This window comes from Camelus bactrianus, chromosome 8, assembly GCF_048773025.1.
Source record: "Camelus bactrianus isolate YW-2024 breed Bactrian camel chromosome 8, ASM4877302v1, whole genome shotgun sequence".
NCBI classification, from domain to species: domain Eukaryota; kingdom Metazoa; phylum Chordata; class Mammalia; order Artiodactyla; family Camelidae; genus Camelus; species Camelus bactrianus.
In genome coordinates, this window is record NC_133546.1 from 32592633 (window position 1) to 32617541 (window position 24909).

Genomic DNA, 24909 nt, shown 5'->3' on the forward strand with positions numbered 1-24909 from the left:
GTGTACAGTTATAGTAGAGGCCAAGTAATTCACCAGCTGAAAGTGTCTGACATAGGCATTGTGTTTTAGAGCTGGAATAGCCAGTACTGGTTAATCAGCTGAGTCTGAAATGAGGTTAGTCAAGAGGGCTTCCACAGCATAGTTCTCCCTAGGCATCCATGGGAGATTGGTTGAAGGACCCACAGTGACACCAAAACTGGCAGATGCTCAAGTCTGATAGTCGGCCCCCAACATCCGTGGGTTCCGTATCCTTGGTTTCAAACATCTGCAGATCATGAACTATGTTTAGGATGCGCAGTTGGCTGAATCTGCTGACGTGGAGCCCTGGGATAGGGAGGACCGACTGCTTATCCCAATAAATGGTGGTCATTTAATACCATCACATTGGAAAGCTGTCACTACGTCAAACAATGTGAAAACTCCTCTTTTGGAATTTCTGAAATCTGCTTATGTTTTAAGTGCTGAATGGTAAATCATCATCCTTGGAATAGGATTTGACTTCCAAAAAACAATTAAGTGACTTGCCTGATATAAAATATGAGCAGTAAAGTCCAGTAATAAAACTTGAAGAAAAGCAAGGTATTATTACTAAGTAAAATAACTGCTTAATATGAATATATTTAACTGTACTTCTAAAAATTTCAAGAATATGCTGAATAATTATGTCATAAATATAATGAGTACCAGATGCCACTCCAAGGATATCTGTCATCTGAATATAAACTTCTAGTATTTGTTTAAAAATAACTATTTAGACACTCATTTAAATTACATCATATATACATATATATATATGTGTGTGTACACAAATACATATACACACACAGTGTGGACACCAGTCAGCTATTTATTTATACACACACACACACACACACACACACACACACACACACAGCTTAGCTTTCATAAGTGCCCTGAGACTGAAGCCCAGTTATTGAGGAAAGCTTGTCACACTGAAAATTCTGAACCTTACTTGGTAATAAAAATGAGTTCACTAAATCTATGCATACAGAAGTGACTTAATGAATGCAGTGTTTTAAGAAGACTGATTTAACAACTAAGAACTAGAGGTGTGAAAAATGGAAGGAGAAAGATCATATGGGAGACTATCAGCATAAACCAGGTATATGGTAATAAGGGTCTAAATTAGAGACAGGAAATGGAAACCGAAAAAAGAAATATGTAAAATAATATATGCAAAGACACTGTACAAATATTAGTTTTTATTAGTGTGAAAGAATCCATAAATTGTGAATTAGATGAAAAAAATCGAACACAGAGTAAAGATGAATAAGACAAAATCCTCGGGCAGTAACACCCTGTTCTTTTCTATTCGCCCTACGGCCCCACAGCAAAGATGGGGCTCACTCAAGTGTCTAGTGAATATGGTCGAGCTTTGGTTGTCACACCAGACAAGTACAGACCGAGGAGCATCGTGTAGATTTAATTAAGCTCCATGATGAGGTATTACACATATCAATTCTGATATGGACACAAAATAACAGATGTCTTGTTCTTTATTCTCAAGCTTAAATGGATTGTGTGTGTATGTGAGAAAGAGAGACAGAGAGAACTCATGTTAGGCCCTAATAGATGGGGACAAATTACTTTCTACAATATTGCTATTAGTCAGACAATAGTTGTTTAATTAAGAGTGCTCTGTTTTATAACTGAGTTAGCCCAAGGATGTCACATAAAGCCTAAGACATTAAGGTCAACTTTTATTTCTATTTTTCTATTCAACTTCTATATTCTATACCTACCCTCTAAATCCCACCAAATGCTACCTCTTCATCTTCTGCCTCTTCCTGAATTTATCCATAACTTCTTAAAAAATCAAGAACTAACAGTTCCTGACTCCATTAGAGGACAAATCTAATTCTTCCAGAATTTATCGGAAAAATATTAGGATGATTTACCTCAAATTCCTCCACCTTTTCCATTGTTATCAAGCGCCTTGACGTGTGACTGGAAAGCTTTTGCTCACAGTTGCTGATGAGTTTCAAGCAAGGGTGCCAGGGTACCATCTCTTCCGTGTATCTGAAGAAAGAACAGCTAAGTGTTACGAACACTCCCATGTGCGCCCCGCACTGGATTGTCACGGGTTTATCCCATGTGGAATGGGACATCCTCCCACCACGTGCTGCACCATTGTATTTCACACATGCTAACTGTCCACATAATCCATAAACAATCTGTATTTTTAAAAAGCAAACTATTTTAATATTACCATATCCAAAAAAAGCAGTTTAATTTTTTTTACCTGTAGGATGAGAATGAGAGAGAATACAAGTATGTTTTATTGAAAAATGCCAAGCATTTAAACCACAAAAATACAAGATGGCAATTCCACCCTAAAGGATCCCACAAGAACACATAAGGCAGACAGAAATACATTCCACAACAAGCCCCTGACATTCATGAGGGAACGATTCAACTGGGGATTTTCACAAATTCCCAAAGTATAAGGTTCACTACAGCACACACTTTCCCCTTTAAAATGAAATGTCCCTGCAAAATTTTAATGACATCTTGAGATCTCCATTAACTTTGATATATAAGATTATTCAAATAAACTACCACTACAATAAACACTCCAGATGAGATCGATTCTTTGGTCACCTTAAGCATGAAATAAAACTGAAGCCATGATAAAGCAGTGGTGCCTCTACTTTGTATTATGTATACTTTGTGAATGGAGATGATGACACCCAGAAAGCAGGACGGTCAGGCTACAGTAGTTCAGAACCTGACATATGATAGGCTGTTGGCATTAATCTTGGCAGAAGAAACAGGTAACAAACATGAGGGAACGTTACAGAGCAGAATTCAGAACAGTGGGAGAGAGGGCTCCCTAGGTATGGATACCTTTAAGAACACTGTGATTGCCAGTTTTCATTTTTCCTTTGCAAATCTTCATACCTTTCCAGATAGTCTCTGCAAACATTTCTTACACGGGAAATTTTAAAGCTCTGATCCAAAATGGGAAAAGTACTGATCAGTACTTCCTGTAAAGGACCACCATCTCGGCTAGCCCAGTCTAATGCATCAACATCATTTCACCGCCAGTCTTTAACTGACTTTTCTAGGTCCCTGTGATCTTCAACGCTCCCCCTCATAACCTTGACCACATGCTCAAAACCTTCATCACCCACTTACCAAGCAACATTCATAATACACTTCACTTTATTATCAGTGGAAGGAATTCTCTTGAAGTCATCCTCTGCCTCTTTCCTCAGAGCTTTCCAACAAGTAATGACCATTTTAGACTTCACCTCACTTAATAATTCTCTAATGCTCACTATATAGTCAGAAATGTTGCACTCCTATTAGTTCACATTAGAGTCTTCATACAAAGCATTTATGATATGAAAGAATATATTCTACATCATAGTTAATAGACTAAAATAATGGTAACAGAGAGAAGATAAAGTTTTGACCTTAGGCTTGCAAATAGGAGGGTTTACAGATGTCTGAAACTGTCAAATTTAATGTACCCTTTTTTAAAGAAAAAAAAATCTTATTTCCTGGCAAAGCTGACAAGGTGTTTTCATTAAAATTTTTAATGTATACAAACATAAATTCCTTATGCTTATATAGTTTATATACCTATAAAACCCAAAACACATTTATAAATTAAATCAAAGTACAAAACCAATATAATTTTAATTAATATTTATGACATGAATAATGCTAACCTGGTGAAACTAAGTCACCAGCATTTGGCTTAACAACAGAAAAACATATTTACATGTTTGAGATTATCTTTTTGACTTGATATTTGAGTTTAAGCATGAAAGAACATCATTTAGGTCATCATTGTCATTAACAAACTTGTTTTTAACCACTGTTATATGAATGAGTCAATCAATTTAACAGTGTACTCCTAAAATGCCATACTAAATTTAAAGATAGCAGTTAAAAATTATTTACTATATATTTACTAATATATTTCATACCAATGGACTGTCTGCAATCTGGTAAGTAGAAACTATAAATTTGTACTTTGCCTATGTTATTATAATAGCATTTTATCATAATTGCCTGTTTTTACTACTATCCCCTTATAATCTAAACATCTACTTAAAATCTAAATTACAGAAATAGATAAGTGGTTGCTAGGGACAAGGGCGGTAGTGATTGCTTCTGCATACAGGGTTTCTTTTTGGAGTGATAAAAATGTTCTGGAATTAGACAGTGGTGATGGTTGCATAACTTTGTCGATACACTAAAAACTATGCACACTTTAAAAGGGTGATTTTTCATGGTACATAAATAATATTTCAACTTTTTTTAAAAAAGAAAAAAAACCTATCTGTATAGGTTTTCTCTCGCTTTTCCTTCAATCAATTTTGACAGTCATTTATTTTCCTGTGACTCTTCATGCCTCAAGCTATTTCCAAATGTCACTAGAGTTTAATCTCCCATTTGACAAAAAGATTTTCATGCTGATTGGAGCACTTACTGAAAACAATTTAAAGAATCACTTCTTTCTGCTTCCTAGATGAAAGATGAAAAACACGTTCTGTTCACTGCTCTGAGCCACCACAAAATTTATTTTATCACAGTTAAAATTTATCCACAAATCCTACTTTGTAGGACTTTATTAGACTTTTTACTTTGTCATCATTTTTATCACAAGAACTTGCAGTTGGATTTCTGTTAAAGGACATCTTACAAAGAAACACAATTTCTAATCACTTCAAGAGACTTACCTGTGTGTAAACGACAATCAGAAAACAACACTTACATGGAGTGTGGAACCTGGGCAAAAAACTACCCTCACTCAATAGTTTAGAAACTCCTATGACATCAAACACACCAGCGGAAAGTATGTCCTGCCCAAATGAATATTACACAGTTCTTCGGGTCATTTGCGTATGGTTGAAATTGTGAATAATAAACTCACAAATACCAATAGTCTACACTAATTTTATGCGGTAAGTCTCTATGAGCAATAAGAGAAATCTATTAGAAGAGCACAGGTGAAGGACTCATTGATTCCGCTGAGAAAGGTTGGGAAAGTGCCACAGAGGTGGTGACAGTTAGGCCAGGCCTTGGAAGAGGACTAGAATTTTACAGCTGAGGAAAGAAGAAAGGGCACATCTAGCAATGGGGACAGAAAAAACAAAGGTGAAAAGATGTAAAGTGTACAGAGTGTCTTGATGGTGGTCCCAAATCCAATACACAAGACTGGGGAGAGTCTAGACTAGACGAAGCAGAAGTGTGTTGAGTAGCAGTTTCTTTATCACAATTTAAATTGCTCAACAGTGAGAAAATCCTTTTTCAATCATAAGTTCTGACAATTCTTCACAAACAACTAAGCTTTTAGGTAGTATTTCATTTTTATTAGGCCTTATACCTTTCAAAATGTCCTGAGTTCAATAAATAATACCTGAACTTGATTATAATGTGCAATTCTTATTTTTAAGCCTCAATCATATAACAAGATTTGGTTGAGTAAATTAATAGTAGGACTAAAAGCCTACATTCACTATACCAAAAATACAAAAGTTTTAAAATTAAGCTGTGCTGAGGCACAATTTTAAAATGATTTTTTTTATTCCTAGTCTAATAAAAAGCTATATTTGTAATACAACACAATCAAATTAATTCTAAATTGTTTAGTTCAGAAGCAAGAAAATCATTTCAAATTTTTGCAGGTGACCTTAGTCTTAAAGTAATCTAATACTGTGTTGTTTTAAAGAGAGTAAAGGTTTTGGATTATGTTTGCTGCAAAAGTGAAATAGTTTATGCTTTAATATAAACTCAAGCCAAACTAAGTTCATTAATAGGATTACTTTGGGTTAAGGGGAGGAAAACATATAGCAGAGGTCCTGGAAATAACTCTCTCCAGGGACAAATATGTCAGGGAAATAAATGCCATACTAGACTTTCCATGTGTGTGCTAGCCTGGATGAAATCTGTCCTTTGACAAAACATCTAAGGTAAAAAGAAGTGATAAAAACATGCCTCCCTTTTCAAGTACTTCTAAAATATCCCTGTGTTTATACGGACTTAGAAATCTCCCCTTGTCAAAAATTATTAAAAGAGAAATCACGGAAGAAATATCCAGTAGCCATTTTTTAAGGTCTTCAGAAATACTAAAATAGTTCAAAGTGCCTCCAACTTGGCTTCTTATAAAGAGAAAGAAAGAAAGAAATTACAAAAGATATTCATAACCACATTTAATTTCAATAATAATTGAATATTAGAATGTATATATGTATATGCATGACTGGGATATTGTGCTGTACACCAGAAATTAATAAATTGTTACTGAGAGTACTTCAACAACAAAACAAAAACAAAAACAAAACCCTACAAAATAGTGGAAAGTCAGAAATGCCAGAAAATAAGAAGTATGCAAAACCTAACGAGGATATTTCAAGAGGACAGAGGAGCCACCTCAAAGGGACTCCTGCTGATCAAACTGGGACAATATGAGCAACAAAATAACAACAATAATAAATTATAACCCAATGAATAACACAGGAATCTAAGACTCCATATTGGTGTAAATTAAAAAATGAATGGGGGGAAAGGGAAAACTCATCCTTATATTCAAATGTCAAATTACAAATGCAGAAGGAATGGTGGAAGAGAAAAGCCGTCATTATATTGGCTGTCAGCAATGGAGTTATCAACGTGAGTAGTGATTTTATGAAAAACAAGATATTGGTGTATACTTGGGATATCTCCCCGAGAAATAATAATTGGAAAAAAAAATGATGACTCACAATGGAGAAACCTAACAGACAACAATATGACCAGATGATCAAGTTTAAGATCTCCAGTAGGGGTTGGCTTTGTGTGCTCCACAAAGCAATGCACTAAGAACACAGTATCATTTTTGTGGTATTCCTACCAAGAGCATTACCTGAGTCTGGTCAAGGAAGAAACACCAGGTGGACCCTGGCTGAGGGTCATCCTCAGAACATAAGCTGTGTACTCTATAAAACGGTTAAGGACACAAAAGATAAGGGAAGATGGAGAAAATATTCCAGATTGAAGGAGAATGACATGATGGGTCAACGTAGCACATTTTGCTGGATAAACTACAACTGGTAAATTTGAATGGGGTTCATAAACTGGACAGCAGTATTATCAATGCTGGCTTCCAGACTTCAGGGGTTGATGGTGGTTTGACAAGAATGCTCTTGCTTCTGAGAAATGCAATGAAATAAGTAGGGGTCATGGGGCATCACATCTGCAACTTCTCAAACAGTTCCAAATAAGATTAATGATAAATGGGTATGTGATTAATGTAATGGGCGAAAAAAGGGGGGCAGAGGAAGTGTATGTTCATAGTTGGAAAATTTTGATTTAAAACAAAACAAAAAAAGATTCTATTGCACTTATAGTGATGATAATAGCCAATATATATTTAAGCTAACTAGAAGTAGACAGATGAATCACTCAGTGAGGTTGTTAAAATTACCTGTTTGCGGCCTGGCTATTGAACAGGTAACACACAGGCCCTGAGCTAACTGTGATATACAACAGGGGCAATCTTTTGCTCTTATGGGCCAGATAGTAAAAAATTTTAGCCTTTGTGGGCCACATATGTTTCTGACACATCTTTTTATTGTTTTTTTTTCTTTTCTAACAACCCTTCAAAAACATAAAAACCAATCTCAGCTCAAATGCCTTACAAAAATAGGCTGAAGACCATATCAGGCTCACGGGCTGTAGTCTGCCAACCCCTGATGTAAAACAGAAAGTTCAAAGCAATTCAATCAACAAGAGGAAGGGGCCTGTTTTATACACATTAACTACAAAGATATTTACTCTGAATACGATTAGAGATAGGGAAAATTATGCTACATACACAAATACCATAACAAAAATGAAATTAAAAGTAAAATTACTTAGTATTACATACTCGGGTGTGTACACTGGTAACCAATAGACTAGTCTTCCACCTAATACGAGGGTCTCAGCTGCAAAGTTCAACAGATCAAAAAACATATCACTCAGATGATAACTCAACGAAACAGGAACATGGCTTTCTGGACTAGACAAAAGAAAACAAAATTTCAAAATCAGTGAAAAACTTTAAGACATAAACTAAGTTAACTAAAAAGAAGCAATATGCTTCTTTTCAAAGTAATAACACATCATATTTAACTCTCACTTACCATTTTTCTAACCCCTTTGGTATTTCCTTCTGTGAACCTGTTCTTCTTGTAGATTCTCTAATACCATATGGAGCTAGACAGAAAACACAGGTAACACAGACAGTCAAAAGTCACCTAATCACCACCAAGAAGCAGATGGACATCATGTGTCTCCAGATGTGACATCCTGATAAGGACACATCACCTATGCAATGTTCCAGCTGTTAATGCATAACAAGAGGGACATTCTATTTAAAACCCTGGGAGGGCAGGCAGGCAGGTGACTGTTATTCAAAATGTCAATGTCATAAAAGACACAGAAAGGTTGTGAAAATGTTACAAATTAAAGGAGGCCTAAAAGATATGATTACTGAATGCAATACCTGACACTAGACTGGACACCGCACTTCAGGGAAAAGCACGCTATAAGGGATATTACTGCGTCAGTTGACAAAATTGGATGAGAAACTGTAGATTAAAGTACTGTATTGATTTACTGAAATTGATAACTGCACTTTGACTAAGAGACTATCCCTATACTTAAGAAACACACACTGAAAAATGGCAGGGAAGGGTCACAATGTAAACAACTTACTCTCATTTGATCAGGAAAAAAATTACATATTTTTATAAATACACATACAGAGTGAGATCAGATGATATATTGTTAACAAAAAGTCACCTAATTTTCACAAGTATATTCATGCTGATACTGTAATGCCTTGATAATTTTTCTTTTGTTAGATTTAAAACCATCTAAGTTACCAAAGAACTGAAGAGGTCTGAGATGAAACTGTTGAGATACAGTTTGCCACTATCTATAGATTTACTGCCAAATACTATAGAAAAGGCAGATCTGTTCTTTGATAGGATGACTAAAAAGCCCAAGAACTCAGGAGGCATGGGAAAACAAGTTCTTATGCACATTCCAGAAGCTCAGTTTTCTTTTAACTCTAGAAAAGAGATGCCAGTTACAACAGGCACAATTAAAAAAAAAGAAAAAAAAACCAAAACACTAAAGTTTACACATAGAGAAATGTGAGATATCAAATTTTCTTCTTAGAAATCTGACACCATAACTGCAAATGACATTTTGGCTCCAGTTGGTATTCTAATAACCAATTACAGTCAAATATAAAACAAATATAAAAACAAATATATGTCTTAAAAAATAAGCTTAAGAGAAAAAGGGATGACAAGTTAACATATATAGTTTAAAAAAACAAAACCACTTAGTTAAATTGGTACCCTGCCCCACATTCATAATTTTTTCCTTCTCACTATGTGAAGAAGTGGGGTTGAGGGGAACATTAGTACAAGTTAGCTTTTTTTGTTGTGCTGATAAATTTTGTACTTTAAATACAAATGACTTCAGGAAACTAATTCTACTCTTACTTTTGTATAAAAACAAACTTACGATCAGTGATGATTGCATCAAAAAATGTGCCCTTCCTCCAGGAAGGTTTAGATGCATCTGAAACCAGGACATCAAGGTAATACTTCTCTAAACCATATTGACGAAGATTTGCCCTAATGTTTTCATCTGGTCCTCTCCATTTCTGGTTTTTCCTACTAGCCTTTCCTGAAGGGAAAGAAAAAGGAAGATAGAACTACAAACAACATTCTTATCTCTTGTTATTTAGCTGAAAGTAATATTTAACTCATCTAAACCTACATTTATTCAAATAAAACTTGCTATCATTTAAAATCTTAATATTATTTATACAAATAAATACTTATTTTTATTTCAACTTATTATGAAAATATTTTGAACACTAAACTGTACTGATGTCTAACTGATCTGGTTCTGTATCCTTTCAAATAAAATTGCCTTGAAGCATTCAGTACTTAATGAGTTGAACAGAATACAGTCCCTTTCTTCTAGCAGTATAGAAATACTGATGAATCAGATAAATGGAACAGAAATGAAGAAAGCAAACTTGGGAAACACAGGAGCCATGACCATGGAGAGAGGGGGTAAAGCAGACACAACAGATGAAAAGTTAAAGTAGGGGCTCCAGGAAGAAGTTCAAAAGTTCTGGTTTAGGAGACATAAGTGGATGATAGTCAGTCAAGATCAGAGAAACCCAGATGAAAACAAACCTAAGAAAAAAGATGAAATTCACCTGAGATATGTCAATCTTGATATACCCTGAAGTACAGAAGACTCAGAAAGAGATATTCAGCAAGTAGTTGGAGGCCAGAATACATACAGCTGTAAGATAGCAGTATACAGACTTAAGTTGAATCCATAAGAAGGAATGGCATTTTTTATTAACCTAGGTGGCAATTTTGTAAGTGTTTGTTCTATAATTACTCTTCTATTTTTATAAACTCTTCTGTACTAGTATCTATTTCACAATAAAAACGAAACTTAAAAATCAAAAGGAGAAGAAAGACATGACTACACAACATGTAGTGTGACAGGAGAGGGTCTCAAAGAGAGACGCCTGGAGAAAGGCAACCCACAGACATGGAAGAAAACGGCAAGGCCTTGATTTGAGGAGACGGAGATGGAAACAGTCAAAGGAATCAAAGTACCACCCAATGAAGCCACTGTCTAGGAAACCAAGGGAGGTTTGATGAAGGTCAGCACTGCCAAATCCCATAGATCTGCAGCCTTAGAGTTTTCAGTAGGGATGGAAGCTGAAAAATAACAGCAGAAGAGAGTGAGGGATGAAGAGGAAACAGCGAGTATATACTGGTTTTTCAAAACAGCACTTTGGCAAAAGGAGGAGGACAACAAAGTGGTAGCTAGGAGGGCCCCATAGGGTTGACAGTAAAGGTTTTGTATTTTTAAGAAAAGAAGAAACTTGAAAATATTTGAGAGTGTAAGTAAGAGATTAGAAGCACAGGAAACAGGGCGTATCTAACAGCATCTTGGATAAGCTCAGAGGAAACCCTACCTCAAGCAGAATTCTGCCTAGTAGAATGAAAGGTTATCACATAACTTTTAAACATAACTCTAATAAATATTCAAATAAATTATAAAGGATAATATCCTTAAAGCAAACATACTGCTTCTACTAAAAGTAACCTGGAATAATTCTTCTTAGCGCTTTGTCTATTCCAACATACTGCAGACAAAGACTATCTTTTTCTAGTTAGCCTGTTTAGGTGAACTTTATAAAGTATTACTCATTCTCCTTATGATAAATATTACTAAATTCCTTACATCCAAGGTAGGAAAAAAAAGTCATCAAATATATCAAATTGCTTCAGCAAAAGAAAATAAAGTATAATAAATTCTCACCTATGTAATAATTGACACTGTAACTAGTTACAATAATGAAATACCAATATAAATACAATTTCAAAATCAAAGAAACTTTATACTTTAATGCTAAGAAGAAATACTTTTTCAGTTTGATTCAATTTCATCCAATCACACATCATTAATGAAGCTTCTAGATTTTAAAGTATTTTCCAAAACTGTATCAAAAATAAGCAGATGCTTGTCTCAAGTTACCCTCAGCCTAATACAGCATCTTTAAAGCTACTGTCACCTTACCTGTTTCAAAGATGTTTTGGTCAGTTATATCGTACTCAAAGACTAGAAATTGAGTATGCACTCAATGTATGATTACTGAATAAAAGAATGGAGATAACTTTTAAATAGAAACTGTATATTTCATTACCATGAATATGCTGATTACAAAATGGCTAGTCCCTCTCTCCTACTTCCTTCCCAGCCCCGAAGTTTTACAGCCTTACTGAATGCCTGCATTCTAAAAACCTCTCTAAGACCAAAATAGCTCTGAGGGGAGGGCTTTTTCTTATTCATCTTTGTGTTCCCCTAGGAGGTCACTTTGCACACAATGGACCACTTCATAAAGAACAGATACCAACGGAGTCTCATTGTTATAAAAATAAGTAAAACTATATTGTATCCTAACTCTATATATGTAAACATTAAAACTAGATGTATAATGCCATATAGAACTATTTAAGTATTTTTAAGGTACATTTAGTACAAGAGCAAAGACTGTAAAACTAAAACTTTTACTTACCCAGGCCATGAACGGTGTTGTAGTCTATATCTGTCCCATACACGTATGCACCAAAATGAGCAGATGCTACCAGAAGACCACCTGAAAAATCACAATTGTGACCTGTTAACCAGAAGGTCCCAGACTCTTATTTCTTCCCCTATTTAATCTGATCCAAATTTGTACAAACTAGCTGCAGGCCAAGTACCCTAGAATAACACTGGTCTTCACCATATTTAGCAGGCTTTAGAACTGAAAAAACAAATCCTAACCTATGTTCATTATATTGGTCACAAAGCAAGGAATTAATATATGCCCTGGCATTAATACTTTAAACAGCACTACTTAGGGAAAATTATGTTTTGGTCAAAATAATGTGTATTTAGACATTTTCATCTTATTTTGAGACGTCTATACAAATGCATCTTGCTCCTTTCTTACAAACAAGCATATAATGCTGCTACACAAAGAGCTGGCAATAAACAAGCTCTGACAACTGGGCTCAATTCTCACCAAAGTCACAGTTGCAACTAACTGAAAGAGGGCATAATTAATATGTAAGACATTAATCCCTACAAAAATTAGAATATAGGACAAGAAATAATTACTCTGATAACCAGTGAAGTAATTATCTCACTCTAAACTGTAAATACAAATTTCTGAATAACTATTATAGACATACATAAAAATAGTTAATACAATGATTTTTTTTTTTTTACTCAGTGCTGTGATCAAATTAAGAACAATGTACCGATAAAATACGATTGAACTAAGTAATCTGGTAGGTATGACCATCTCGCAGATAAAGAAAAATTCTAATAAAGATTTAAAAATTTTTGAAATGCTTCAAAATAAAAGGTAATAATATTTTTAAATTGTTTAAGAACAAAAATCCATAAAGTTAAATACTTTAATAATCGTACTTTTCAGTGAACTTCACTTTTTTTTAATCATCTAAATTAAAAATGCTCTTAGTGCTTGGGTAAGTCCTAATAGCTATATTGTAGAAAGGTCTGTCAAACTGAAGTCAAAAATATATTCTTAGATTGCGTACAGATTTGGATATGGGACAATTAACTAGGGCTTTTTCCATTCCATCCTTTTGAAATGTAGTCTCTAAAGATGGGTAGTGCCTCCAGAGGGTCAAGTTCTGTAAATCAGTGCTGTTCCTTCCATAGCCATTTAAAATACAGTTTGGTAATATGTACTTAAAAATACTTTGCTCAATGAAAAATATTATCACTGACTACTTCCTAGTGGAGCCATGAATAAGAAAAATGGAAGACTAAAAGTACAGCAGAAACCAAAACCTGGGTTCCCTCATACCAACTTCAGAAAGCATCTGAGAGGTAAGGTAATAAGTAAGACGTCAAAACTCTTAGTCTATAAATAGAACAGCCCATATTTAGGAAGGGTACTGTGTGTGATGACTTGAAATACTCACAAAATCACTTCACCCAAATTACGAGGAATTACTACAATTCTGCCAATTAAGGCAGATACTCACCTAGAAGAACTAGTTGTCAAGGGGAACAGAAAAGCTTTCCTGTGCTTCCTTAAACAGAACCTTATCCATTTGGTTAGAGTGAGTTTTGAGAAGACCCAATTTAGAGTACACTGCTGAAAGGAGATGAATAATCTGTTAGACTGCATCTGTCAGTTAACTTTGTGCCCTTTAAAAGTTTTTCAAGTTTTAAATAAAGTGACCACAAATTAGCTTCTATGATCTGGTCATTCGGTTATCACTGTTAATCATCTAGTTGTTTTTCTCAGTTAAATGAAGCATGTTTGCACTTAGTTATACCTCAGCTGGAGTTTTCTTGGAAGCTTTATGGTGGAAGAAGGGGTGATAAAAAAGGAAGGGTGAAGTGTTGAGGGGGCAAGTAATGTGACTCACCTGATTTCTTAGTATGACATCAAGTGTAAAAATACCACGTGTGATCTAGACTAGCCACTCTGTGTTTTAATTTCTTATTACCTAAATAGTAACCATTTTAAGGTTACGGTAATATCTTACAGGCAAAAGGACATAACTGAAATTTATTTATGGTATAGAAACTAATTTAAGTGGAGAGATTTAAGCGGAAAGCTTTTATAAAAGTGTGAAAAGGGGAACTGGGCTTTGGTTTTGCTGAAAGAATAGGAGGAAAAATGGTGATACTATTACACCTATGTTATCTCTTTCAAAAAAAGAACTCTAAGAAATTAAACTAGCAACTTAAACAAAAGGATACTGCCAGAAAACAGAAATTCTACCAAACTATGAGACTCAGGAAAAAGGGACTACAAAGAGTTGTGGATAAAATGGGAAGCAGTGATTATTACAAAGACCTACAGAGATTCATTATCTCTCTCCTAACTTTTTCTTTTCCTCCCCAGTGGGTTTCCCAGTGCCTTGCTTCCATGTCTATCATTTTGCAATGATTAAATTTAAAATTTTCACTCCTTTTCTTACATCTATGGGCCATTTGAAGGTAGAAAAGGCCAAGAAGTACACAAGAGCCTCTTGGATGTGTTTTCCATTCCTAAAGGAGTTGACTCATTTGAGGGCAAAGGGAAGAGGAATCAGAGAGATGGTTGCAGAGCTGCATTATAAAATCCTACCACAGCACCTGAACCCGCAGCAGACACTTGCAACAATTATTTTCATTATTAACAAAGAATTAGAAGTTTACAATTTTAACCCTCAATTTCCTTGCCTGCTGCCATAATTTGCCAACAGTTGCAAATTATGAATATCTTGGAAATCAGCCAAAGAAGGACTAGAAAATGAGTTGATACCCAAATCATTCATCATCACCATTCAATATTAGCTATATCGAACATCTTTCACCATAAAGGCATCTAAGTGTTTAACAAAGTAATAATTTTTAAAATGATTCATAGTATATAGTTCACATGTCTACAATGTGTCACACAACTTCCTAAAAATGTCATATACATATATTACCTCACTTAACCTCACAATATATTACTTATTACCATTTTACAAATGATGGACTGAGGCCCATACAAATTAATAATCTTGCTCCAAGTCACATAGTAACTGATAGAGTAAGGATTTAAAACTCACTCAATTTAGTTTTATGGTTGTCTACACCATACTACTACCTCCTTTGGGGTCAGGAGCAATTGAAGTAAATATTCATTAGCCTATTAATTAGATACACAAAAGTAAAATTTGCTATTAAACAAATTAAGTAAGCAAAGCTGCACACATAGTTAATAAGAGTTGTATACCATTGACAAGTCTTGTAACGTATCATAGGCAGATCAGTGCCATTACAGGTATTCAACATATGCGGGCTGATCATTCTTTTAGTGATCCCATATTAGAACAGCAGTTCTTCCTAATACTGACAGCTAACACATGATATGTATCTTCCCCTTTGGGAAAATGGAGATACACAACTTAAAAAGGAAAAAATGTAACTACAATTAGAATCAATGTATTTGCTAAAAATGGAAATGAAAGTGTGTTTCTGCAGCTCATAATGTCATTCCAGACAACACAGTAGACTGTCTAAAAGAAAAAGGTATTTAGTCAGAAAAAGATTGTATCTCCTTTCAGTTTCCAAGAAGCTTTCTAACCTACACTATAACCTTGAGAAAAATCACAAGTCATAAGTAGTCTGCGGGTAAAGCATTTAGGAAACTAGTACTAGTTCATGTCAATTTTGTAAAATGAAAAAGGGATTAGATACACTTGAATTTAAAAAAAATACTAAAAAACGAAAAAGTATTATCCAATACTTAATGGAAAACTATGACTATGGAGGAGGGCACAGGGCTACTTATTTCTCTAATCCTTCAGAAGGTACTACCCATCAAAGAGACAAAAGACCCAAGAAAGGACAAACTGCTTAAGAAATGAGTCTATTCACAATTACTGGCTATTACCAGTTTTAAAACAAAAGCACCAAAAACGAGCTAAAGTCTTAAAGCTGTGCTTAAATTACAAACACAAATTATGAAATGTATTTTAAGCAGCATCTTTGCATAGATCTTTCTCTTGCAATTTTCCATTAACTGTCCTACATTACGATTAATTTTTCATTAATTGCCCAAAATAAACAGTTAAATGATTAAGATATGCTACCCACTCTAAGGAGCTGCCCTAAAGCAAATTAGGGTTAGGTCTCCTTACCCCTTACCACACTAAAGGTAGTTAATACCTTGATTACTATGTAAGTTAGTTTCATAATATGCCCACCCTCATCTACATCAAAGGAAGGAAATTTTACCTATACTAGTAACTCTATTTTTAAACTTTATGGTCTGATTATGTGTATGTGTACATAATAAACACACACGTATGTATCTCAAAGAATCACTTCATAGGAAAGGATTTTAGAGGTCTAAAAACAGGATTAAGAATAGAAAGTTTAGCATTTGGAAAAAGATTAATTTTAATTACATCCATTCCTCACAGCATACAAGAAAATGAACTTCAAATGGATCACAGATCTAAAAGGAAAAAAAAAAAAATTAAAACTATTAAAGTACCAGAAGAAAACATAGCTGAATTCATCTATAACTTGGATGCAGGGAAAACTTTTGTCTGGCCAAAAAAAAATTATATGCAAAATCAAAAGATATGGCAAACTGGGAAAAAATGTATATGTGTATATATATATATATATATAAATAGGAAAAAGGGGGGAGGGGGACCAACCTACAACCTACAAGTATTTTAAAAAATGAGAGGAACCAAAAAGCCTACAGAAAAATGGGCAAAAAGACTTGAAGATAATTCAAAAAAAGTTGTAAAACTAGCCCTCAAAATATAAAAATAGACTTCACTCATAGTAAGAAAAATCCAAATTAACCCAACAATGAGATAACATTTTCACCCCACAGAATGTCAAAGTTCAAAAGCTTGAAAATATACTCTGCTGGTGAGGCTGTGGGGAAACAGGGACTCTCATACTGCTGGCAAGAATGCAAAATGGTAGAATAGAGAGTGATTTGGCAACATTTAACAAAACTACATATGTGTACACTCTTCAACCCAGCAATCCTACTTCTAGAAATTTACCCTGTAAGCTTTGTTTCCAACTTTATGAAAGTACACACATACAAGATGATTCACTGCAAGCATTATTTGTGACTGTGAAATATGGGAAACTACCTGTATCCAAGCACAGGAGATTGTTAAGTATATACACTGATAGGGTACAACTATAAAAAAGAATGAAGGCAATCTCTGAACTAAAAGGAAGTGATTTCCAGGAAATACTGTTAGGTGACAAAAGCAAAGTTAACAGCCACCTTTTGCGTAAGAAAGAAGTGGAAATAAGAAAATATATGTATGCTGGGGTATCATTACAAAAACAAAAAACAAAAAACAAAAAACAAAAAACAAAAAACATCCACCACATGAAGGGTCAATTAGAAAATAAAGGAGCTGGTTACCTACAAGGGTGGGGATAGTAGAATGTAAGGAACATGGAAGACAGTGACACTTCCCGAGGACACCTTCCTGTGTGCTCTGATTTTCAGAAGTAAATTAATCTGCTATATACTTAAAAACAAAAGTAAACCAACGAGGATTGGAGGGGTAAAAATCTAAAATTGATGGCAAACTGGAAAGAATGAATTCAGCTGAAGTTTAAATGAAGAGGAAAAAGAAGAAAGCACAATGTTTGACCTCCCTGCCTCTTTGGTGGGGTAGAGAACAGAATACATATTCTGAAAACATATCTTTCTAATAGGATATTTTTAGTGGCATGGGCAAAGCAATTTTGACACTATTTTAGATGTATTGCAGGAATGAGCAAAAAAAAATGTGTTGATGTTGACAGGGACCAGGGTTCAGAACTAGGGTTCTCACTATGGATGGAGGTACAAGTAAATATGGAATGGGGGTGGGTAGGCAAGAAAGAAATCTGTAGGGATAGACTAGAATTTGTAGTATACGCGGAAACTCACAATTTCTAAAATATGTGTATGTGTGGTTATGTGCACACGGCATGTATGTACGCAGGAATATGTGCATGTGTATTTGCACACATTTATATGCATATTGTATATATACACATACACATTTCCTAGCTTGTCTGCTCAAAGAGTCTAGAAACAAAGGTACCTAGCACTCAGATCTTATTCTCTAGTACTATTCCCCACTAACAGAAGCAAGGGATCCTTGGAGAAGTGACTGACTCCAGGGTTTGGAAAGGTAGGAGACGAGCGAAAAAGCAGGGAAGTGCTTACTCACAAAAAAAAGATGATAAGAACGTCACAAAGGCATCCTACATGAAAGCGCTCTCACTTGGCAAATCCAGGGCAATTTGAGCGACAAAATTATTAAGGAAAAAAAATGAATTATAGACCACTAGGGGAAAAAGGGGGGAAACCACTAGTTCATATTAATAATGAATATGTAGGAGAAAAAGGAATATGTAAGAGAAAAGAAAGGGCTCTTGCTTACAATAGAATGTGTCAAGTGGTAAATATGGAGGGAGTGCTGGAGATGGAAAATCGTCCCTTTGAAACCATCAAAGTCAAGACTGATTTAGGCAAGAATTGTCAATGTTTGCCAAACCTGACAACTTGACAGGGGTGAGGGGTGATTTAGACGTGCAGAACAGAATATTTACATGGTCTTAGTGTGTCTCCGCACAGACTGCCTATTGACTGCAAGGGAAAAAAATTAGTAATCATACAGTGGAAAAAAGCTGAACACCAGCTTAACCAGCTGATCAAAATTAACACTATCAATGAGGGGAAGACAGTCATCATGTAGATGCCCTGAGGACACAAAATCACTGATGTAGTGGACTAGCCAGGAATGTATGACCTGAATTTAATCATGAGGAAACATCAAATGACCCAAAATAAGGAACATTCTGGATTAAAAAACAAAGAGAAGAGGAATAGTATTCTTCAAAATTACAAATTTCATAAAAGAAAGAGTAAGGCTTTAAAAATATTCCATATCAAGGGATCAAAGAAATATTGACCACAAGATACAATACCTAATGCTAGACTGGAAAGGAAAAAAGATGGTATAAAAGACATTAGTGGGTCAATTGACAAAAGTGGAATACAAACACTAAAGTATTGTGTTAATAGTGCATTTCCTAACATTGAAAACTATACTGTGGTTATGTAAGAGATTATCCTTATTCTTTAGAAATATATATTGAAGTATTTAAGAGGTAAAGGGACATGATGGATACACGTTACTTTCAAATAGTATAGAAAAAAATATTGTGTATATAAACATAAAGAGAAAACAAATGATAAAACAAATGGAGCCAAATTAATAACAGTCTAATCTGGATCAAGGATATGTAGGTGTTCATTATTCTATTTTTTTTCTTGTAACTTTTCTGTAAGTTTGGTATTATTTCTTGTAAAAGTTCAAAAAGTCAGAAGGCACTTAGGATAAAAGAATAGGAAAGAAAGGAATAGGCACTATGTTGGGGGTGGGATATAAGGAGACAAGGTGGAATGGGAGAAGAGAGATTTACTAGTGGGTTAACTCAACACAGGAAATTATTCCATCAGTTAAAAATCTCTTGACCTTGATTCTATTTCCTCCTAATGACACGTGACTGTATTCCTCAAGTTAGTTTACGGTGTAAAAGCTGGCCGGCAGATCCTAACGCAGACAGAGGCCACTCTAGGACAGTCAAGAGCAAGAGCTCTGGAGTGAGACTGCTTGAGTGTGAATCTCATGAAATTTATACACTGTACAACCTTGATCAAGTCACTTAACCACTTTCTGTGCCATAATTGCCTCAAAGATCTTTAAAAGTATCTCCATTTTAGTTGTCATAAGAATTAAATTACATAGTAACATCAGAGTGCACAGCTAGTACCTGACATGTTTACTGTTTAACAACAGTATACAGATGGTAGCTACTGTATCATCACTGCTAAGGGAGTTCCTGATGACCTTCTGAAGGGAGAGACGACACAGGGAGAAACTCCAACCACGCATAATCTATTCCTACACAATCTGAATCACAATAAATTTAGCCAGACAAACCTAAATGTGAGTACTCCCTAAGTACAGACAAGACAGAGAAAAATGGGTTGAAGCAGGAAAATGCCTTCAGAGTCAGATGAAACAAACCTGGAATTTTAGGACTTCCACAAAAGTTAATTATGAGGACATCCAGTCAAGTGTGTAGAGAACCCAAGCCGTGGCCTCAGCAGCCCACTGACACTTACTCACTTTTCTTATTTTCACACCTACATGTGAACCTCCACAAACTAAATGAAAGGTAAGGCACTTTAATCACTTTTCTCTATGTGAGTATATAATTATCCACTTTAAAACAGAAACATATTTTTCAGGGGAGGGTATAGCTCAGTGGCAGTGTGCATGTTTAGCATACACAAGGTCATGGGTTCGATCCCCAGTATCTCTGTTAAATAAAAAATAATAATGATAACAAATAAGTAAATATTTCCACTCCCCCCAAAACAAAAGAAAAAGATAAACACATTTAAAAATTTTGTCACTCAAGTCTTTCTTCCCCCCAAGAGTTTTGCTATTTAAATAAACTATATAGCTTTGCAATATTTCTACAATGTATGGTTATGTTCCCCTCAGCGGTTTACTCAGGGGGAAAAAACCCCACCAAACTCTTTCAGCATTATCTTTGACGTGGCAAAAGTGTTAAATACTGGCTATTTCACAAATACGTGGTTGTCTCTTAGCCATGATGTAAGGATAACTGAAAGATTATTCTGTCTATTTAACATTTTAGCAAAAATATTACTATGACCTTGACTAACATAAACAAGCAGCATCTCTACACTAGTTTAACAATAAAAATACCTGTTCCAACAAATGGATCAAACACAATATCATTTTCTTTCACTTTTCCATGGTTGGCCATGATGAATGATAAACCAGCATCCATGCTTGTATTTCCAATAAAGTGTCTCTTTTTGACACTGTATGACTCAATGAGCTCTCTCTGTCCGTCTGCAATCTAGATCAGAGAGATTTTTCAAGTGAGTATAACTGTACAGAACAGATTTAAGGTAATCATTCATATAATAAAACCACAGTATCTTGATGATAAGAACTTCTTTCCACTTATAACTGCTTCATAAAAATGTGATTGAGGGAACATAGGGAACTACGTTAAATATCTTGTAATAACTTACAATGGAAAAGAATCTGAAAAAAAATACGTGTATGTACAACTTAATCACTTTGCTACACACCGGAAACTAACACAACATTGAGATCAAATATACTTCAATTAAAAAGAAGTGAAGGCAGTTATGGACAAATACTTTTTATTTCTTAGTGTGTTCCCATCTACTTTTGCTTTCAAAGCAAATCTGAATTGAATTTAAATGCAATTATTCCAGGGGTTGGTGGTGAGTAAACTTTAGCTATCTCTTTGTTTTCTCCTAAATAACAATATTGTGTAACATAAGCCCCAGCTTCCACTTGCCCACTGACTGCCTCGGGGAAGTGGGCAGAACAGCTCTGCAGTAACTTCACTTCTTTATAGGACGGAAAACTAGATCGGAGAGCTCCGCAACTGAGAACCCTGAGCGTCACAGCACTCTGCCTTTTCTCCGCTTTATTAAAAAAGCAGTTCACATTTTCTGACAAGTCTTGTGTTAAGGTTTCCAGGCACACCACCTGCTACCTAGGCCCCATATATAGCAATTCTCTTGTGTTTCATCAGAACCTCCCGAAAAACAAGCAAAACGCATAACCACGTATTTTTACACTGATTTTAATTCATACAGTAGTCCTGACTCTTTAGCTCCTTTAAAGTTTTACATATAAAGAGTCAAATACAGAGGCTAACATTTAGCTTTTAAGGAAACAAATTGAAATAGGTAAAAAAAAAAAAAAAAAAAAAAAAACTTACTTACCCATCTACCAAAATAAATATTATGTGGGTTCTCAGGGATGTGATTTGGGTCCAAACCATAATCCTCCAAAACAGAGAATATATGTTGTGGCTTCTTTAAATTCACTTTTCCTTCAAATGGCAGAAATTCAAGTGCCTAAAAAAAAAGTAATCCTAACATCCTACAGTAATTTTAAAGGAAAAATAGTGCTTATATAATAACACCTACCCTTAAGTCTGGCATCAGCATTAAATAAGACAAAACATGACAAGTACTTAATATAGAACATAGTACAAAAGAATCACTTAGTAGACTATTATATACTAACAATGGCTAGAACTACATTAATCCCATAGGTTTTTGGTTTTTGCTAAATTCACTTACATCTATTCGTTTGACTTTTTCTTCTTGTGTCAATGTTTTATTAAATGTGTGAATCTTTATTTTATATGTAGAATCTGAATGTAGAAATGGAACCTAAAACAAAAGCAGATAAATTCTTTAAGCTTAGTAATTCTACAGTATCTACAGATATGCTTATATAAAACCACATTTCACTACGCACCATCTTCTCCACAGGGTAGTTTTTAAGAGAACTGTACAGCTCCTCTGGAGATTTTCCATGACCCCATAGTTCAAATATAGATCTAGGGAATAAATGGTTGGTACCAACCTCAGTAAAGAAATTAGTTCATACAGTGAGTAATATGTAACAATTATTTCACTGGTTCTTTATGCTTGCTTCACTAAAACAATTTTATTGCCTAGGTTTTCTAAGCTATAAATGAGAAATATGTATCCTAGAAACAAGTATAGCTTAAGTTTAAATTACAAATAAAAGCTGAACTTTACATAGGAGTGAAATTTATCGTAAGTCAAGATTTTTCAAAGTTTTCATCTTATTTTTATACTGGAACACAAATGATGTGGTGGAATCAATTATTTTAGTGAAACAGGTATAGAGCTGCAAGAAATTCTATTTTTCCCAAGGTATTCTGCATAAAACAAAAGGAAAAGTCACCAGATAAAAATGTTGCTATTATTATTTAACCGTTATTTAATAACATTTATTAATAGTTACTTTTATAACTATTACAAAAGCAAAATTCTTATTATGAAAAAATCTCAAGCTTTCATCTATTTCAAGGGACACAAAAAATTAGGCAATGTTTCATTACAGTCAATTAAACAATTCTTAGAATTAGTACTAGGACTCGATCTATATATGAGCACAGTTTTACACATCTAAATTCAACAACTTTATAATTGTAAACAATGCTGCCATTAGGATTAAGGATATTATCTCTGAAAATGAATTCCTTTCCCTTGTATTGAATTTATAGAAAAGGGGCCTCTACATTTATACTGCTCAGTTAAGTAAGAGCTAACACTTAATGTAACTCCAAGTACCAGGGACTGTTTTAAGGCCACTTATATTTTTAATTCACTTATTCTCCTCATAGGAATCCTATAAAGCAGCTGATAGTATCATCATCCTTGAGGAAACTGAGGCAGAAGGAGTAAATAATTCTCTCAGGTCATACAGCCGTCGGTGGAGATAGGATTCAAGCCTTATCCATCTGACTCCAGAATCCAAGCACTGCTTCTCAGAGATGAAAACGCAAAGACAGGAATGCCAGGGCACTCAGGAAAGGCACAGACAATTCCATAAATCACTAATTATCCCTAACTATTATGCAGTAGTAACACAGGAACTAATGCTTACAGTGATAACCCAGAATCAGTGAACATATCCTCTTTTTCAGGAAGTGCTTATACAATATATTAACAAATTTATATTTAAATGGTCAAAATAAAAATATTAGACATATAACATCATAAGCTTCAGTTATAATTGGAACATAAGAGTAATACCTTTAATGATTTAGATTTTCAGAATATACAGTTTTCATATATATGACTACACTTTTATGATCCCTGTTTTAGAGATTATAAAGTTTGTATGGATTGCCACATTTCTCATGGGTGCTATATAAATAAGAATAGATGTCAACTTATTAATATGTCAGTGATGATCTAAAATATTTCACTAACTATAGCAGTAATAATGAAAACTATCTGACAAATAAAAATGCTTTTAAGAAACTACCCTCTGCGGGAAGGAGGGTGGTAGAATTGGGAAAGGTACACAGGGAGAACTGCTGGTTTCTGTAATAGCTTATTTCTTAAAAAAAAAAAAAAAAAGCTGTGGCAAATATCTTAAAATGTTGAGATCTAACAAGGTAGGTATGTGGGTCTTTGATATACTTTTTGATCTTTATGATATGCTCAAAATAGTCCATGCTAAAAATAAGTTTAAACAAAATCAATTTTCAACCCCTATTCTACCACAAAAAAAAAACAAAACAAAACCTGAATTTAAGTCAGTTTTGAATATACACTTCTAAAAGTCTATTTTCAGTTCCAGAACAGTTAATGCTACAATCAGGATTGTGAATTTTATCCTCTGTAAATGAATCCCCCCTTTTCTATTAAATTTATAGAGAAAAGGACTCCCAGCAATATACTCTACTGAGTGGCCACTTGAGGTATAACCTCAGCTACACAAAATATACAGAGAATAAAAAGCAGCCAAGAAAATTATTAATAATGTTATACAATTATTAGGCAAATATTCATTGTACCAATACTCAAACATATGCATCCGAAGACATGAGCTTTGAAAGAAGTGTACAAGTTCTGGTTCTCAAGTAGTTATTTTAAAGCCTTATCTTTGGAATTCAAACACCTCTTAGAGCCATACATTTTAATATGCTAATGTACAGCTATGATTATTTAAAGGATACACTTTTAGTTCTGTTTCCATTTTCCAGTCACTTTTATTGAATAAGACCCATTAACCAGCTTCAGTTAAAGAGATTAGATTTAGCATTGCAATTAGTTTTCAATAGGACAAATTTAATAACAGGGTTGAAGTCTATTCAATAACAAAGCAATTACAT

At 34.5% G+C, this 24909-nt stretch overlaps 1 protein-coding gene across 6 annotated transcripts in view; it reads right to left on the reverse strand.

Annotated features, from left to right (window-relative positions):
* The window catches only part of TRMT11 (tRNA methyltransferase 11 homolog), a 50512-nt gene that overhangs the window by 16735 nt on the left and 8868 nt on the right, over positions 1–24909 (reverse strand). For 5 of the 6 annotated variants that reach the window (XR_006728419.2, XR_006728418.2, XR_012508628.1 and 2 more), the window contains exons 4-12: positions 22512–22593; positions 22331–22423; positions 21968–22102; positions 20904–21060; positions 12131–12211; positions 9538–9702; positions 8142–8214; positions 7886–8017; positions 1920–2040 (exon numbers count right to left, since the gene is read on the reverse strand). Coding sequence is in view for 3 of the 6 variants with exons in the window: in XM_010965519.3 (XP_010963821.1) it covers positions 1920–2040; positions 7886–8017; positions 8142–8214; positions 9538–9702; positions 12131–12211; positions 20904–21060; positions 21968–22102; positions 22331–22423; positions 22512–22593 (1039 nt within the window). In the remaining 3 variants the exon portion in view is untranslated. The remainder of the gene's footprint in view (positions 1–1919; positions 2041–7885; positions 8018–8141; positions 8215–9537; positions 9703–12130; positions 12212–20903; positions 21061–21967; positions 22103–22330; positions 22424–22511; positions 22594–24909) is intronic. The other variant, XM_074368405.1, reaches the window with a different exon arrangement.